The sequence below is a fragment of the Manis javanica genome, chromosome 13, assembly GCF_040802235.1.
Source record: "Manis javanica isolate MJ-LG chromosome 13, MJ_LKY, whole genome shotgun sequence".
Taxonomy (NCBI): domain Eukaryota; kingdom Metazoa; phylum Chordata; class Mammalia; order Pholidota; family Manidae; genus Manis; species Manis javanica.
Genome location: NC_133168.1, coordinates 16,990,983 through 17,011,035, shown reverse-complemented (window position 1 = coordinate 17,011,035; position 20,053 = coordinate 16,990,983). Strand labels below are relative to the sequence as shown.

Here is a 20,053-nt window from a genome sequence, read left to right as displayed (position 1 = left end):
TACTTCAAGGAGTTGTAGTTTTGAAGTAAATTTTGCTATAATTAAAGAAAACCTATTCAGCAGGTACAATATACATGGATTTATGGTCCAAATATTACCAGCATATAATTTTGTAAAGTTATTTCTTAAACATAGGATCTAAAAATGCAAAGAAAATGGAATTTGTATTCAAAACAAACAGATGCAACACTGGCTCCTATATGCTAAAAATATATAAGATAGACTTTTTTCTTAAGCACTTAGATATAAATATTAACTGTATGGGTTGAGAACTTTTAATTTTCAATATAATTCAACAAGGTACACAAGTAGAGCTCTATAAATATATTGCTATAATAATATGTAAAACCATTTATCACAAATACTACCAAAACCCTCTGAAAAATGTAAACTACAAACACATTTTTAAAGAAATTTTCAGTTTTAACAACTACAAAAGCAACTAATATCAAATAAAGTTATTTGGTTTAAAAAAAATGAAGGGCAGTAATGTAAATCCAAATACTGCAAAGTTGTTTTTTGAAGATGTAGTCTTGAGTTTAATACAAGGTACTAAACACTTTCAAAAATAATCACTTATTCTATGCAATTTTAAAGTCTTCAAAGAAAAAGTTAAGCAGTAGATGAAAAATAGGTATGTAGAAATAATGGTATAAAATATGTTTTTATACAAAATGTACCACTCTTCAAATATATAAGGCTTAATATGAGTATTTTTGGATTATGAGTGTTGTACAGTTTTTAGAAGAGTCTCAAACCACTCAAAATTCAGTATTTTTAAAATGTTAGGTTATTTCTGAAGTGAATGAACATGGTACAGGATGCAATTTGTTGTCAACTTATCTATACTGTTCCACTCAGTAAAAATAAAACTGTTTTTGAACTCAGGAGAGAATATATCTTTTGAATGCTTGATCTCAGTACAAATTGTACTTTCAGGAATGCCAAAATTTTATAATATGAACTAATAACCATCAGGAATTGGCCCAAGTTTAAGCAGAAGAAAGGAGGACATAAGGTGTCAAACAGCTCAGGTCTGCCCTTTATACAGTCAAAATTACTTTTTACATCAAGTGCTTAAAAGGAAAAAATATTTGAGGGTATTATTTTATTAATAATACTTAATATCCAAGTAGAATTTTCTCAATTAGTTCCATTTTACCCATTTCCTTTGAAAAGTACCCTTCTGCCACAACATAAACAAAAAACAGTCCATAATATGGTGACATCAGACACATGATAATTTGTAGTGTGGGCCTTGAACTGAGACCAAATCTTAATTAACCAAAGCTAGAGAGGTTTTCTTTCTTGCATATGCCCAAAGTAACTAATATCAACTCACATTTTCTGTAAGCCTTGAAGAAGTTTTATTTAACATAATGAGAGGTTTAATAACTTATATTAAAGACTACACAGTGCTCTTCTGTTGTTGTTCACCAACTGTTTTTATGACGGTAACTCCGAGATCTGGAATACGATCGAAAATGAGAGTGTTTTGCTGTCTGTGCTTTCGTCTCAGAGTTGGCATACCCTTTGGGAGACTTACACGGGGAGCTTGCTATGGAGTCAGAATGTCTTCCGTGTGATCTTGATTTTGTTCCTGAGCTAGTTTGCTTTTGAGGTGAATTTGACAGTGATTTTCCTATTGACTTGGACCTTTTTTGTAAGGACTTGGACCTTGACCGTCCTTGAGAACCATTCCTTCTTGGAGTTCTTGACTGCCTTGCTGAGGTAGACTGCCTTGATAGTGACTTGGAGCGAGACTTAGACTGGCTGTAAGAAAATCGCCTGTGTCGAGACCTGTAAATATTCATAATTTCAGCATATATACTTCATACAAAAACAGTTAATAGGCTAGGAAACAGTAATTTCAGGAGTTTATATGCTTTAATGACATCAGTTATGTTTTTATCGGAAAAGAAACAATTCTAGTTTTATTATGCATGTTTTTGGTTCAAACATAAGTAACAAATTTATAATATTTGTTATACTAGATTATATGACCAAAAGATTTTTACTTTGCTAGATATATCTTATGATATGGGATAGTTCTGAAGAAAATATCCTGCATATTTATGCATATTTATCTGAAGGGAAAAAAAATGAAAAGAGAAAGAAAATAATCACTTAAATCTTATCAAATAATGCTTATAAAACAAAAATTTAGATGCAGCACTTCTGAATACGACCAAGATAGAGAAATCTGTACTAATGTTCCCACAGAAAACAGCTGTATAAAAAAGCCAGACAACATTTATAAAACAATTTTTTGAAGGCATTAGAGAATAGCCAACATAACTTGAGGAGTTACAAGCTACGGATCGTTTACTAAGACAATTTTTCAAATGCCAGCATGGGGGTTTGGGGCCAACCAGAATATGAGCAATATGAGCAAGAGACTACTTCCAACCAGAAAATGGCTATAAGACTAAGCTGAAGGGACAGAGGTTGGAATTCAGGGCTAACAAAAAGGCTGGGACTTAAGGGGTAAAATCTGAGATATGAGGGAATTGAAGATGGAACAAAACCCTAAAATCTGCCTACAAATTCTCAAGTCACTGGCTGTCTTCTAATCTGTGCAAGCCCAGGATGAGACTCTAATAGTTAGCAAAAAGCAGCAGTTGGAACATTCAAGAATGAAGGTGAAATTTTATCAGATTCACAGTACTAAGGAAAGAGGCTGGAGTTAGAGCCCCCGCAAGATCAAGGAGCCTCAATAACCAGGGCTTCCCAGTAAGAACCCAGAAGGGTAATATTGTGCAGGTAAGGGTCATGCCCTAGGAGTAAGTTAAAGCTAAAATATATCAGTCTTACAATGCCTCAAACAATGTCTTGACAGGATCAAAGTGATATGCCAATACTCTGCCTACTAGAGAAAACAAGTTTCTCTGAAGGATGATATCACCCAAAGCTTCTATAATTTTTCATCGACAATGTCCAACATCCAGTAAAAAACCATGAGGTATGTGAAACACAGATATATATAAAATACAGCAACTAGGAAAAAACTAAGGAAAATAAAAGACAAAAGAAACAGACCCAAAGTATTTGTATGGATAGTGATGTTATTCAGATGCAAATTTTAAAAAGCACTATGACTAATTTGTGCAAGAAAACAAGAGGAAAAGATACAAAAACAGATAAAAGATAGTCAATTTCAACATAACATGAATCTATAAGAAGAAACACAAATGGGCATTTTAGAACTGAAGATACATGATAGCTGACATTAAAAAATCATTAGATGGATTTAATAGCTATCAAAATAGAGCAGAAGTAAGAAACAGTGAACTGAAAACCAAATTCTTAGAGAAACACTATCATACTGAGAAATATAATCATAGAAACACAATGAGAAAAGGAATTTTAAGAAATCCAAAACAGAACATAAGAGGTGTGTGGTACATAGTCAAATGGCCAAAAAAAAGAAACTAAATAAGGCAGAAGCAATATTTGAAGAGAGAGTTTAAAAATTTCCAAAACTAATCCCTAAAATTCCTAGAATTTTCCAACACTAAAGGCATTAATTCACAATTTCAAGAAGCTCAGTAAAGCCCAAGTAGAATAAACATAAAAAAAAAACTACACTAGATATATCACAGTGACACTGCTAAAAACCAAAGTCAAAGAGAAAAATCTGAAAAATCCATTTGAGTAAGACACATTACCTTCAAAGGAGCAGCATTAAGACTGACAGCTGACTATGGGTATTGAAAAACAATGGAACAATATTAAAGAAAAACAGAAAGAAAAAATTCCCCTCCAACCTAGAATTCTATCCCCAGTAAAAATATCCCTCAAAATTGAATATAAAATGAAGATGTTTTCAGATAAACAAAAGCTGAGATAATTCCCTGCTAGCAGGCCTGAGCTCTAAAAAATAGTAAAAGTTCTTTAGGCTGAAGGAAAATAATCCCAGAGAGAAGCATAGAACTGAAAGGAAGGAATAAAGACTAAAGAAAGCATAAATATATTGAAGTAGAATATATTTTAGAATAAAAATACAGTATTTTAGGAATTATTAAATCGTTCCTGTTGTAGACAGTGAAGAAAACAAAATGGGAAAACTGTCCTTGAAAAAAAACCTAACACTAAAAAAAAAAGGACGCTCTAAGTTGGAGTAAAGAAAAGAAGGCTGGGGGCAAAAAACATTCTTTAGGAATATATACAAATTCACTGACATGTAAATTCAACAAAGATTAATGAAGTACGTAATATGTGCTAGGGACTACTGCCAAGAGCAGGGGATATAAGCATGAATGATAAACGTCCTTGCTTCTCCAGGGTTCAGAGTCTAGTGATAGCAACAAACTAGTTTTTTTGCCCACATTACTAAAGGCAAAATTAGAGGCCTTTTTTTAATGAAGTTAATACTACATATACTGTATATACTTACAGATGTTAGGTTTATATATATTCTGATGCACACACACACACACAATCTGATCATTATGAATACTTTGAGAGCTAGGTATGACTTGCATTGTTTATAATACAGTTTTACAAATGAGAAAAACTGAGGTCAGGGAGGTTAAGCAATGGACTTGTAACTAGTACAAAGCAGAACAGAATTACCTGGCAAGAAAATGTTCTCTCTATTCTTGATACTGCATGATGATTACAGATAACTGTTAAGACATTTTTTTTCTCTAGCCAAGTATTATATTTTACATTCAGTAGAAGGCAGAAAATTATGTGAATATTCAACTTTTTTAGATCAGTTAGGGGGAAAACCTGGTTAACATAGGCTCTAATGCATTTGGAAACAACTGACATTCTTAATCAAATGGGCAATTTCTTTCTTGTCTTTTTTCTTTTATAAACTACATCTTTTTTACCAAGGCCAGTGGATATTACTCAGTTGGTTAGGACAGTACTGTTTTAGGCACAATTATATATATTTTGATCTTTGATACATTCACTGTATATGTCTCATCCAAATCATTTTAAACTTATGCTAAAATACATGTGCATAGTTTATACATACATATAGTCTATGTTCAGTATTATGGATAGATATATATAAAATTCACAGTAATGTTAACCATTGAACATCACTCCCTTACACTATCCATGTACTCTGTGAAGCCAGAAGCAGTACCTTTGGTACTGATGTGGCTTTCCTACACAAGACAAGTAAAAAAATTTTTAAATATTAATTTGCTCTCACGTTTTAAGTTCTATAAATATAACTTTCTATTTAAGTATAGAAACTATAGATCAGAGTCTAAATCTCAAATAATCAACCAAGAGAAAACAGTTTTCCCTTAGCCAAAGTACCAACTGAATTATTCCCTACTGATACAAGGGATATTTATTATATCCTTACACTATCAGAGAAAGTATGACAAAAAAGATCAAGTTCCAGAATAATATAACTGTTTCTAGTATTTCTTCACCGATCTTGATAATGGCTCAATCCTGACCTGATTTCTTCTGGCTTATTAAAGAAGCTTAAGGCTTCCCCCTACCTTCATGCCTTCCTAAGGATGGGCCAAAATCAAAGCATTTGGTTCACACCCAAGGAGATGTACTGATCTGCTATGTAAGATTCTAGGGCTCTGACTAGGCCATATTTTCTAGCGATTAGGATTCTTGGATATTAAAAAGTCATAGAATATAGACGTGCTTCTCTTTTCCTCTCTTACTTCTATCTACTTGGCTGGAGGAATTGGAGCCTGGCTACATCGGTCTTATATTTAGAACTAGGGACTTGGAGCAAAGATTCACTCTCTCTAGCTCTGGTACATATATCCTATGTTAGATTTTTTCTTGTCTAGGCTCTTGGAGTTGAAGAATGGAGAGACTGGAGTGAAAGTAAGCAGCCCTGGTTATCAGCTGTGATTTGAAGCTAACTGCAAGCCTGTGTAGCTTAGGTATACTACATGCAATCCAGAAGAGCTAACTCACACTCCTCACAGAAAAAACACACTGGTATGAATGCTGGTCATTCTTTAAGAAAAAGATTCACCTTAAAATCCTACGTGTCTATGAAAATTATAGCATTAAGACTTAAAGTAAATAGTACAAATATTTAAAAATTAGGCATGCTGATACAATTTCAGTTATTATTTAAGTAACTTCAAGTAGTTAATTTCCATTGTGACTTGCTATTAGTCTAACAGAAACAAACTCCTGGCTAGCAAAATAACTTGCAAAAATCTTTTCCTGAAAATTGTACTATTTTTATGTCTTCTTCCTACAATACTAGTATACTTAGAATTTATTCTTGAAAATAATTTGTCATTTATAAATATATTGATTTACATTAATTTTAATCAACTTCCTTTCCCAAATTACTACACTGTATTTCTTAAGAGTTTTTAATTGTCAGAATTTAAGATTTTTAATTGTTGGGTTCACTTAGGAAATTTTTATTTATTTAAAATTCCTCATTTTATTTGTTCAGTAAACACTTTCAAATTTTTTGCTTTTTCATGAAATAAAAACACTGGAAGGTGTTATTTAACCCAAGTTAAATAACAGTACTTCATAGAGAAGAACACATCTGTTTCTACAAAGTTAATTCTTTAACATATATTAAACAAAATGATTTTGGTGGCTCGTTTTTGAAAACTCTTTAAAATGTTTTCCAGAGAAAGTAGAAAATTAAGTTTTCAATCCTCTTATATTTCGTACTCACTCTTTAAGGCTATCAGACCGCCTCCTATTTCTTCCCCATGAAGAACTTCTACTTCGAGTTCTCCTTTGGCTGGGGCTTCTTGATCTCCTATGATCATTTGGAGAACAAGGGTGACGTTCTTTTGATTTCATTTGGCCTGGTGCTAGAATATGAAGTGCAAAACTTGTAATTCATTATCTGAAAGCCACAATAAGCCAACTCAAATAGTATTATTTTCTGAAAGAATTTTAAATTAAAACAGCTGTCATTGCTTGAAACTCATTCTTCTAAATAAGTAAGATCTAATGTTTAGTCACACTTACTTTTGCGATCACCTTGCGCAAACTGTATTTCAATTTGACGGCCACATACCCACTTTCTATTGAGGTTATAAAGAGCATCTTCAGCATCACGAACATCTTCAAATATGACTAGATGTTAAGGAGACTTTGAACATCAGGTATCAAGTAAAAAATATTATTTTTAAAGAATTATTTACATGTGACATGAAACTAATAGGAAAAACACATTAAAATTTTGTTAAGTTCACATCTCCAATATGAATAATCAGAAACAATTTCACTTTTATTATGAAACAGATGCCATAATTTAGCATATAAATATAAAAACAAATGTGTAACTATACTTTTACTGTATACATTAGTGTAGTTGTAGTGTGCACATGTAATATGAAACACGTTATAAGAAATAAGTCCAATATTGCCTAGTATTATAAACTGTTCAGGAGTCACTCCTTTCCATCAGGTAAAAGATTTATATTGTTTTCCACTGAAAAAAAATCAGCATGCAGAAGAAGGCTTTATTCTGAAATTAAAATGACTCTTTTATCAAAAGGCTTTTTAACTATGATATTAATTAAATTACCTATCACAAAACTGCACACAAACAAGTGAACTAAAATATTATATTTTCAAAACTGATTTTATCCTTTAAAAATGATATTACCTTTGAACCCACTGTTTTAAAATACCTTTTTATTTTTATTACTTGGAATATAATTATAAAATATAAAAGCAATCTGTGAACATCTGGAATTACATATACTGGATTGGGATACCCCACTAACTCCCTTATCTATAAAAATTATATATTAAACCTAACTGAAATGGAAATAAGTTATATAAAATGACTAAACAGCTAAATTTCAGGAGGTTGTTCACTGATTCAATTTTTTAAAAACAGAAAACAGAAAAAGCTCAAGGAATACAATACAAAATGAGACTTTGGCAATTAACTCAGAGTCACTTGATCTTGAACCTTGACCTTTACTCCTTAAGGCTTGCAAGATGGACTTTATAAGAGACACAGAACCAAGAAAATCAGACTTGACTTTGACTCTGGAACTCTGAGTAAATGTAGGAAAGCCGAAGTCTCAACCTGGTGTTGGCTTTATCTTTTGCTTGATAAAAAGACTTCCCCTCTTCCAGGTCTTTATATCTGGGTCCACCCTCCCTCTTTACACCTTGATACTTGAACCTGAGGTGCCTTTTGTCTCGCCTGCTTGGTTTACACTTGGATTCTAGCTAATAGGTTGGTTCAAACTGGGGGTGCTTGCCAGCTACTGTGGACTGCTTTATATTTTCTGAGATAAAGAAATAAACACATTTAATTAGGCAATATTAATCTCATAGTATATACTCCTGAATACATGTATGTACATGTATATGTATGTAGTATATTCACATGCATATAGTAAAATAAAGGATATTGAACATAAGCAAATCCTCTTGGGCGGCGGGTGTAGAAGTCAAGTGGAATGTAAACGTCTACTATAGGGCCATATCGACCGAACTCACGGCGTAAGTCCTCAGGCCTGAAGAATAAGGCAAAGAAATATGGATAGCCATATTAAAATATTTTGCCTACAAAAATCTGGTTGAAACCTTAAAAAGAAAGTAAATTATCTAGACTAGCATTACCTAAATTGTCTTATAAGAATCAGCCAGGGTTTAAAAAGGAAGAAAAACAGAAAGAAAACAAATTCTCAGTTTTGGAGATTCTGATTCAAGGGTCTGGTTTAGGGGCTGGAAATCTCCATTTTTACAAGCACTCCAGGTGACTACTATGCTTAGTAAGGTTGGGGAAACACTGACCTATCACACTTACATTAAAGTTATTCCTAATACAAGACTTTCTAACTGTCAATATAAAGAGTTCTAACTATTAACTATTTCATTAAGAACACATTCATTTGCCTCACTATAATTTCATGTTTATGTTTATTTTGTTTTCAGACAGCAAGAATTAGGACTTCTTTAGAAAAAAGCTATTCTTCAGGCTTTAAAGAAAATGGATGTTTTACTTTTAATATAAACCAGAATAACTAACTACCGTATTCTCAAATATTTTTGAGTCTTCTATATGCCTTCTACTGTGACAGGTACTAAAGAGGGGAAACCAAAGAAATACATAGCATGAAATTCGTCTTCTTGGAATTATAATTTAACTGAAAAGATAAAATACTTAGCGCTAACAGCTGACGTAGAGCATTTATATGCCAGCCGTTGCTCACCTTAAGACCACTTAGTTCTCACAGCACCCTGTGGTTGCTTACAGACGAGGGCACATATAACTCACCAAGCCAGCAAACACCTGAGCCAGAACCAGACTCCCACAGCCTGACCCCAGTATGTGTTCACACCACCCCACCCTACTGCCTCACGGAGATCTTAGAGATTCAGCACCAAGTTTTGAGCACAAAACATGGCTCAGAAAAAGTAAGAGAACTTCAAAACATATTGTGCAGGAAAAGGACTCAAAGATGACTGCAAAGCTTCTTGTTTGGGCAAATGGAAGAAAGATGGTGTCAATGACAAAAGTTAGCTGAAAAAGAGACTGAAGAGGGAGGAGAAAGGCAGAAGCTTTGGGATTTAGAGATGTCAAATTTGAGGTGATGGTGGAACATTCAAGAGTTCTGTATGCAACTGAAAATTGTGATTATACAAGTTGAACTAATTGATTTTATTATCCTCTGAAGACTAGAAGTCAGTGATTAAAGCTAGAGATGTGGGTTGAGTAGTTATTACATAAAGATTTAACTAACACTGACTAAGTATCCACTATATACCCAGCAGTATATTGATATTATAACATATTTATTATATATTTATTACTTACTATTTTTTATTTCATTCAGTACTCACTGTAACATGTTTAGTCATCTGCCTTTCTGAGACTTAGCATTAAAGGGGAGTGACACTACCTGCTTCTGTCGTTATTCATTCAACCAATATTTACTGAGCACCTACTATCACAGCAAGGCTGATATGGAATATCAGGAGATGCAAGAATAGGAATATGGAGAGTCAGAAAAACACACTTCCTGCTCTAAACACAGATTACAGGATAAAGATTCTCAACCATTCCTGAATACTGGAATCATCCATGAAGCGAATATAATAGAAACACGTACTTCAGCCTGATGCATTAACTTTGGGCCTAATTAGTGCTTCACATGGTGAGCCCCAGTTTTACGTTTAGCTTTTTAAGGATTACATAGGCAATTCTGAGATTCAGAGTTGAGAATCACTTCTAAAGCAGGTGTCTTCACACTAGTGTATCTCAGTATCTAGCATACTTGCTTGGCACATTCTAAGTGCTCAATATATATCTGCTGTTTTATGAATAAAGGATATATTGTTTTAACCATTTAATAATCAAGGAAACAGTGACCAGTTACCTTGCCCAGAGGTACACACAGCCAGCCAGTAGCAAAGCTAGATTCAAATGAATGTAGTCTGAGGCAACCAAAGCAATCAACCACACATGGGTGGCTGATAAGAAAAGAATCTTAGATAGTATATAAAGGAGGAGGCTGCAGCAATGTGTGTCACAGAGGCTTGGAGTCCCAGAAGCCAAGGGTGGTAGGCGTCTGAAGGAACCAATCTCAAAAGAGCTGGCTCCCATTCATTGTCTCCACTTCCTCACCTACTAGCTGTTGTTTTGTTTTCATTTATTTTTGTATTCTTGGTGTGATCTATTTTGACATTCAGAAAAATACAAAGGATAATAAAGAGCAATATACCCACCAACAAGATGCATTATCTAAATACTTGCCATAATTTTTAGTATTATTTTAGAAATGAGACATTATACCCTTTTACCTAGAAGCAATCATTGGTGTCTATCATTCCTCTATATTTTTAATGCAAATGCATATATCCATATGTGTTTTGATATATATCAAATTGTATATAAACAGTACCAAACTACTTGTACAATTGTGTGTCTTGCCTTTTCCTTCCTTGAGATTTCTCCATCTCTAGTGCATTCATTTTCCTTGAGATTTCTCCATCTCTAGTGCATTCATTTTAACTCTGTATTGGTATTGTTATGAAAAAAGCACATTTTATTCATCCACCTTTCTGTAGATGAACTTTAAGATGCCTTTTTTAACACTGCAAATTGTGCTACAGTACACATGCTACCTAAAGCTCCATTGGACGCACCACTAGCAACACCATTGGTAGCTGGAGAGTATGTACATCTTCAGCTTCACTACATGTTCTCCAAAGTGGCCAAGTCAACTTACACTCCTCAAAATGCACATGAGAATTCTTACTGCTCCACCTCCTCCTCATTAACACCTTTGAATCCTTGCCATTCTGAAAGAAATCAAGGGAATGGGTATCTCATCGTCTTAATTTTAACTTACCTAATGACCAGTGAGGTGCAATACTTTTATGCTTATGAGTCATTTATTTTGTGTTAAAACCTAGGAGCAGAATTTCTGGATTAAAGAACATGTGTATATCAACTTTTAAAAAACTACCAAACAGTTCTTCTGCAAAGCGGCTATGCCATTTTAAAATCCTGTAAGGGTTTCAATTGTTCTAATCTTTGGTAGAACTATTTTATGAATTGTCAGTCTTCTTAATTTTAGCCATTCAAATGAGTGTTAAATGGAATCTCACTGTGGCTTTAATTTGTATTTCTCAAATGACAAATTATGTTGAGCACCTTTTCAAGTGTTAATTAGCCATTCGTATGTATTTCCTTGTGAAATGTCTGTTTTGAGATTCTCCCCCATCTTTAATAATGTTTATCTTTTATTACTGAGTTGTAAAAGTTCTTTATATATTCTGAAAAGAAGTCCATTGTCAAATATATGTTTTGTGAATGTTTTCTCCCAGTCTGTGGCTTGCCTACTTACTTTCTTAATGGTATTTTTTAATGAAAACTTATTTTAACTTTGGTGAAATCTAACTGATCAATGTTATTTTGTATGGTAACTGCTTTCTTTGTCCTGTAAGAAACCTTTGCCTATCCCTAGGCCATGAAGATATTCTATCTTTTCTTCTAAAAGCTTTATAGTTTCATCTTTTAGATTTCAGTGGATGATCAGCTCAAATTATGATGTGTGGTAAATGATGCAGTTCATTTTCTTTCCTATATGGATATCCAGTTGATACAGCACCATTAGCTGAAAAGATTCTCCTTTTCCCAGTGGACTATTTTGATACCTTTGTCAAAAAACAATTAATTCTGTAATTCTACTTATAGAATTCTGTTCTATTGATCTATTTGTCTATCCTTAGGCCAATATCACACTGTCCTGACTACTTTATCTTTTCAGTAAGTCTTTAAGTCATGTAATATAACTCTTCCAACTTCGGTTACCTTTTTCAATATTAGTTTGCCTAAAACTCTCAACACAGTGGGTATAGAAGAAACATACCTCAACATAATGAAGGCCACACATAACAAACTCACAGCTAATGTCATACTCAACAGCAAAAGCTGAAAGCTCTTCCTCTAATATCAGGAACAAGACAAGGATGCCCACTCTCACCACTTTTATTCAACACAGTATTTGAATTGCTAGCCACAGCAATTAGGCAAGAAAAAGAAATAAAAAGCATCCAAACTGGAAAAGAAGAAAAACTGTCACTATTTGCAGACAACATGATACTACATACAGAAAACTCTAAAGACTCCATCAAAAAAACAATTAGAATAAATGAATTCAGTAAAGTTGCAGGATACAAAGTTTACATGTAGAAAACAACTGTGCTTACCTGAAGTAATAATGAGCTATCAGAGAAATAAGAAAAGAATCCTATTTACAGCTGCACCAAAAAGAATAAAATACCTAGGAATAAAATTTAACCAAGGAAGTGAAAGACCTGTACTCTGAAAACTATAAGACACTGATGAAAGAAACTAAGAAAGCACAAATAAATGGAAAGATAAACCATGTTTATGGATTTTAAGAGTTAATATTGTTAAAATGTCCAGTACCCAAATCAATCTACAGATTCAGTATAATTCCTATCAAAATACCAACTGCATTTGTCACAGAACTAGAACAAAAAATCTTTAAATTTGTATGGAACCACAAAAAAACCCTGAATAGCCAAAGGCATCATCACACTCCCTGATTTCAAACTGTCCTTTGTAGAAGCTATGGTAATCAAAACAATATGTTACTGCAATGAAAACAGACACACAGATCAGTGGAGTAGAACAGAGCCCAAGGAAAAAACGCATGCAGATACGGTCAGTTAATCTACAACAAAGGAGGCAAGAATATACAATAGGAGAAAACAGTCTCTTCAATAAACAGTGCTTGGGAAACTGGAGAGCTACATGCAAAAAGAATGAAACTGGACCAACTATCTTACACTGAATACAAAAATAAATTCAAAATGGATTAAAGACTTGAATGTAAGACCTGAAACCAAACAACTCCTAGAAGACAATATAAGCAGTAAGCTCTCTGACACTTGTCTTACCAATATTTTTTTGGACCAGTCTCCACAGACAAGGGCAACAGGAGCTAAAACAAACATGGGATTACATCAAACTAAAAAGCTTTTAGCACAGTGAAGGAAACCATCTAAAAAATATGAAATGGCAACCTACTGAATTAAAGAAGATAACTCCAAGTCATATCTGATAAGCAGTTAATATCCAAAATACATAAAGAACTTATACAATTAAAAAGAAAAAAAAACCAAATTTAAAAAACAGAGGACTTGAACACACATATTTCCAAAAAGACATACAGATGGCCATCAGGCACATAAAAAGATGCTCAACATCACTAATCATCAGAGAAATGCAAATCAAATCTAAAATGAGATACCACCACACACCTGTCAGATTGGCTTTCACTATAAAGACAAAAAACAACAAGTGAAGATGAATGTGGAGAAAAGGTGGAATTGTTGGTGGGAATATAAACTGGTCCAGCCACTATGGAAAACAGTATGGAAGTTCTTCAAAATATTCTGAACAGAACTACCATATAATCCAACAATTCCACTTCTGAGTATTTACCCAAAGAAAAGGAAAACACTACTTCAAAAATATATATACATCCCTATGTCCTCTGCAAGATTTACAATTGCCAAGATATGGAAGCCACCTAAGTGTCCATCAATTGATGAATGGATAAAAAAGATGTGGTACAGTAGAATATCAGCCATAAAGAAGAATGAAATCTTGCCATTTGCAACAACATGGGTATCATGAGAAATGAAGTATGTCAGACAAAGAGGGACAAATACCCTATGATTTCACTTACATGTGGAATCTAAAAAACAAAACAAACAAAACAGAAACAGACTCAAAAATACAGAGAACAAGCTGGTGTTGCCAGAGCAGTGTGTGTCAGGGACTGGACAAAACAGGTGGAGGGGAATACGAGGTACAAACTTCCAGATATAAAATAAGTAAGTCACAGGGATGTAAAGTACAGCATAGGTAATATTGTCAGTAATAGTTTAACAACTTTGTACGGTGACAGATGGTAACTAGATTTATTGTGTGGATCATTTAATAATATATAAAAATAATAAGTCACTAGAATGTACACCTGAAGCTAACAGAATATTGTATGTCAATTATGCTTCAATTTAAACAAATATTTTTCCCTGACCTCTGTATTTTCCCAGTTTTATACAATGAGAAAGTAAATTATTACTTCTTTAATAAGAAAAAATAAAATAACCTTGTTAATTTTTTTTTTAAGATTACTTTGGCTAATCTGGATCCTTTGACTATCAATATATATTAGAATTAACTCCTTGTTTTCTATTTTTTAAGAAACCTTTGTTAGGGAATGCCATGACTCTATAATATAATCAATTTGGGGGAGAACTGATAATTTTGTCTTCCAATCCAAGAAAATGGTGTATCTATCCATTTATGTTGCTCTTTAATTTCTCCTACAATATGTTGTAGTTTTCAGTGCAAAAATTTTTACATTTCTTTTGTTAAACTTACTCCTATGTTTTTTGATACCACATAAATGGAAAGTCTTTTTATCTCACTTTTTTTCAATTATTTGCTGTTCATACAAAGAAATAGAACTCTCATAAATGTATCCTGTATCCCGATAACTTTCTAAAACCCATTACTACTATAATTTTCTGTAAATAAACATTTCATCTAAGAACAGTGATAGATTTTACTTCTACCTTTACAATTTTAATGGCTTTTATTTATTTTTCTTGTCTTGTTACACTGGTTTGAATCTGCAATAAAATGCTGAATAGAGTGAGAGTAGGCATCTCTCTCTTGTTCTGATCTTAGAAGGAAACCATTTAATTTTTACAATTAAACATGATGTTAGCTATATGTTTTTCATACATGCCCTTTATGATGAAGTTTCTTCCCTTCTATACTTAGCTGGCTGAGACTTTTTATTATGAATCTTGCTAAATTTTGTTTAATGCTTGTTCTGTATCACCATCAATATCAACTCATATACACAATAACCAAAGAATGCTACTAAGTACGGCCAAGAAATATAAAAGATCCTTGCTCCTCCACCAAAATGGGAATGTTTTGAGTTTTGAACATTACTTTGTTTCATTAGAAAACCATTATGTGATATTAAAAAAAATATTACTCCTCTACACAGTAAACAACCAAAGATACTAAAATAAATATTCTTCCTGGTCCACATCTTGTTTCACTAGTGAAAAGAAAAATAATACAAATGACAAAATTTTAAATTGTATTTTTAAATCTTTCTTTAGTTCTTAAGCACAATTGTTTCTAATTTATGCTAACAAATTTTATGCTAACCTATGTCTTTTAATATCTTATACTTTATAGTATACATTAAAATGGCCACTTCAGAGACACAATTCAAATAAAGTTTGGTCTTGTTATAAAACTAACGTTTTTATTAAATAAAATTTAAAAACAGGGAAAAGAAAACCACTCAAATGGATTTCTTTCAGGCCCATACTCTGTAGTTTTTGCTTTTCTTCATTCTTTATATAATTAAGATCACACTGTATATATAAATTTATGCCCTGATTAAATATTTATTCCAATGATTTTCTTTACAAGCATACTAAATGTTTAAGCTAATTCAAAATGTGTCTGGGTGTCATACTGCTAGTTAACTTACACTGTATGTCACCCTGTACAAAAAAGCTATTAATATAGGTTACATATGATCATTCTACTTTCATAACACGACTTAATGGCTGTGTAATCTTAATCTCTCTAAGCCTTGGTTTCTTATCTCGTAAAATGGGGTTAATAAAGAGCATACATTATAGGGTTCTTGTGAAATCTGTACAATATATGTAAAGTTTTTAGTGTAGTGCCTAGCACATAGTAAGTATCCAACAAATGTCAGCAATTACTATTACTCCATTAATACAAACTTCCTAGTTTTTGGTTTGGGTTTTTAGAGAAACATCATGTTTAATGGTAAAGCTTAGCACACTCAGACAGGGCAAAGCCCAGAATGGTAGAGAAGAGCTGCTGCTTGAGAGATGGGTTCCTGGCATAGCCAATCATCAAGCTGCCCAACACTGTCCCGGTGTGCCCCTGAACCAACCACACCAAGTGCAGCAGCCCCAGCACCAATAAAGTTGGCTGCTGTGTCAATATCTCAGGAGACAACACTGGTCTGGAACTCCCATCTGGCCACCTGGAGTTGGGAGCCTCTGTAGGAAGGCTGTTTAGATAGATCTCTGGCCTGCTCAGGAAGGAGGCAGACAAAGGCCTGATCAGACCACTCGTACAAAGGCAGACCAGAGCAGGAATGATAGTACTGTGTGGTGGTCTACATTTTTTCAGTATCCCAGCTTTAGCTCAACGTTTGAGCCCTAGGCTCAAACCTCCTAGATTTTGATTGCCCCCAGTGGCAGGGCTAAAAAGTGGTAGAAAAAATGGAAAAGAAAATCAATGAACATTGATTATCAGTCTCGATTACTCAATAGTAGATTATCTAGATCAGAGGTCATGTGTCACCAGCAAATGTGTTTTATTTAGTCTCCACAATGTTTAAACATTTAAAAAGTATATGTTGAAACACGATACTGCAGGTTTTTTTATAGCTTTTAAATCTATAAAATGGGAATTTCATGAATTAAATGCCAACACTTTGAAACCAAGTTTATACTCACAGAAGTTTCTGACTTTCTTTGAAAATTCTTAAAATGTGGCAACAAGTCCAAATGAGTACACAGCGGTTATCAGCATAGTAGCAGCTGCTGTTCCCCCTTTAGATGGCACATGTTCATTTCCATTTGTTAAAATCCACACCACCCTACTGTGCCTTAAAACCTGAAAACTTCACTCATTCATGTTACCCTGACTGGCCCCTGTGGCCATGAGAATTGGAAACCTCATTTTTCTTGTAGACACACTGGAGAGACTTAGTGCTTATTCAGTGTTCAAGTGGTTTGTTCAACGGCGAGAATTTTTTTTTTTGCCCTACCCAGATTATAAATGTTGCCTATTTTCTATGTAATGTATTGATAAACAGTGAGAAGCTATGTAAACACAGGCATGTTTAGATGTTAATTAAGATCAATTAACTCACTGTATACTGATGTGATATATGATAAGCATCAAATTTTAAAAATACTTAACATTTACTCCTTATCGGTAATAAACTATGATGATTATCCCAAATGGCTCTGGAGTCAAAGGCTTCAAAATATGTGTACCTGTTGTTAAGTTCCAAGTCATTAAAACTGAGCTTCAGCTTTCCCTACTGTACGTCAAGATAATACTGCATACCTATTAAGCTGTGGGGGGGGGGGGGAGTCGTGAAAACCCAGTGAAATTAAACATTAATGTTCCCACCCACTCCATCCCCATTCCGTTTGGCTCCTACTAAGGAAGAAAGTGCTCTATGAAGAAGTCATTCCTTAAGATCTATGTTGAGGCATATGTGGTCAATCCTCAAAGGGAGGCGTGTGGGTCAGAGTCGACCAAGGAAGTCTATCCAAACCGTTATAATGGGTGTTTATTCTGGACTGAAAACTTTAAGAAAACAAATGTCATTCACTGAAGTTATCCTTCGTATACAATAAAAAAAAGTGTGACTTATAAAATTTAACCAGTACCACCTGTATGCAGACCAGACTGAAGAAAAGGCCATTTCAAGGCCCAAGGTACTCATTGTGTTTCAGGACGGTCTCGCCATGCCCAATTCCTCTTCATCTAGAAGCTAAGACCAAGGCTCTATCGGGGCACGGCGACAGCGGGGCTAAAACGCAGGCAGCAGCCCGGAACGAACCACGCACGGCCAGGGCTGGGGGGGCCCCTGGGCCGCCGAGGCGGCTGCTGCGCTCCCGCGGGCCGCGAGCACAGGAAGGGCGCCCACGCGCGAGGCGCGGCGCGCCAGACGCGGATCGCCGCCCGGGGGTGGGACGCCGGCCGGGAGGGCGGAAGCCCGAGTCCCGCCCGGGCGGCGGAAGCCGAGGGCTCACACCGCCCGCGGAGGGGCGCCTCCGCGGAGAGCCCGGGCCCGGCCCCCGGGGGAGGCGGGCAGACCCGCCGGGCCGCGGCCGTTGCCCCGCCCCTCCCCCGCGCCCACCCTGCGGCCGCCGCTCACCTGGTGGCGTCCGCGACGTTCCTGACGAACAGGGAGGTGTTGGGGGGCCTCGTGTAGCGAGACATGGCGGCTTCCTCTGTTCCCTCAGCGTCTGCCCGCGGCCGCCGGGCTGGCTCCGTCCCTCGCCGCCGCTACTGCAGCCCCAGCCGCGTCCGCCGGCCCCCGGCGCGACCCCCTCCCCTCAGCCCGGCGTCGCGCAGCCGCAGAGGCGGGCGCGGCGAGCGGCTGTTGCGCCGTCCGCGCGGGGGGCGGGGGGCGTGAGGGGGTCCCTGGCTGGGAGGGTCCGGGGAGCTGGCGACGTGCGACTCCCGGAGTCTGCGGGGATGCGGGAGGGGGCGGCGCTGGAGGGCCACGGTCCGAGGGAACCTGCGGAGGGGGCGACTGCAGGATGCAAGGGCATCCGGAGCAGGGGGCGAGGTGCCGGGCCCGACGGGACCAGAGAGAGGGGCGGCGCCGGGGGCCGCGGTCCGAGGGCGGCTGGGGTCACAGTGTGCCGGGAGGTCAGAGGCCACAGGGGTCCTCGGGGATTGGAGGATCTGCAGAGAGGGTGCCCGGAGTCGAAAGGGCGGAGGCGAAGGCGGCGGTCACCAGCACAACAGCCCGAAGGCCACCGGGGCCGTCATCTCGGCATCCTCAGCCCAAGAACTTGGCAGTTGTTCCGCCTCCTGCCCTTTTTGTCTTGAGCCTTAATAGTTTCTCAAACTGTGAGAATTCCTTTTTGTTTTTCTGTTTTAAATGTTTTGATTCTTCATTATTCGCTTAGGGCATACTCTTCAATGTATTGTAAGTACAGTCCTTCAAATGTTTGTTGAGCGCCTCCTATGCACCAGAGACGCTTCTAGGTGTGGACTCTAACAAACAGGGTAAGTCCCCACCCTCATAGAGCTTATGTAGAGCTTAAAGAAAAGGACGGACAGTAAGCAGATGAACAGGGGAAAGCACTGAAAATGCAATGGCCTTTAAGCAAATTTAATTTATCCTCTCCCTCTCTCTCCAAAACATTTGGCCCTTTCTAGTTACCCTACCGCCTTCATGTTTCTCCTATAGTTGGCATTGTCTGTTACCCCAGGTAACCTGTAATTATTAGTAGCCACCCCTTTTCATCTCTAAGGGGTGGGTTCTGGAGGATAAATAATACGATCATCTTACCTACACAGTCCACAGCTGTTTAAAGACTGTGAGAATTTCCTAAGGTCTGCAAAGTCTTCTCAAACAGTGGTTATTCCTTCAAAAAGTAATTGCTGTGGCACAGCAGGCATAGAGCTAGACTGGAAATACAACGGGAGGTGGGCAGGGTTCCTGTTCTCAAGGAGCTTACAATTTCATAGGGAGGCAGAATCTAATAACCACAGTAATAAAGATACAAACTATGGTAAGGACTAAGAAAAGAACTATATGCTGCTGAGAGGGGACCCTATGGGGTATATGGCAAGCAGGTCTACAGGATCACTAACTTTTCCCATAAGGAGTCTCGGAGAAATACTTGAAGAAAGAAGAGCAATCCATGCATTGGAACAGCATGTGCAAAGGCTTTGAGGCAATGTAGGAAATGAAATGAGGCAAACAGGAGCATAAAGCTGGAGAAGAACAGGAAA

At 36.3% G+C, this 20,053-nt stretch overlaps 1 protein-coding gene across 2 annotated transcripts; it reads right to left on the bottom strand.

Annotated features, from left to right (window-relative positions):
• Positions 1-705: 705 nt before the first annotated feature.
• On the bottom strand, positions 706-19,631 carry SRSF12 (serine and arginine rich splicing factor 12). 2 transcript variants are annotated; one of them, XM_037014009.2, is made up of 5 exons: positions 18,459-19,631; positions 8,352-8,456; positions 6,946-7,049; positions 6,644-6,785; positions 706-1,800 (listed from the first exon to the last, which is right to left on the bottom strand). In XM_037014009.2, exons 1-5 carry the CDS (start codon positions 18,521-18,523, stop codon positions 1,434-1,436), a joined length of 783 nt encoding a protein of 260 aa, XP_036869904.2. In that variant the 5' UTR covers positions 18,524-19,631; the 3' UTR covers positions 706-1,433. The 2 variants fall into 2 exon arrangements, with proteins under 2 accessions (XP_036869904.2, XP_073077091.1); XM_073220990.1 differs by lacking the exon at positions 18,459-19,631 and adding an exon at positions 17,971-18,280.
• Between the last annotated feature and the right edge of the window lie 422 nt (positions 19,632-20,053).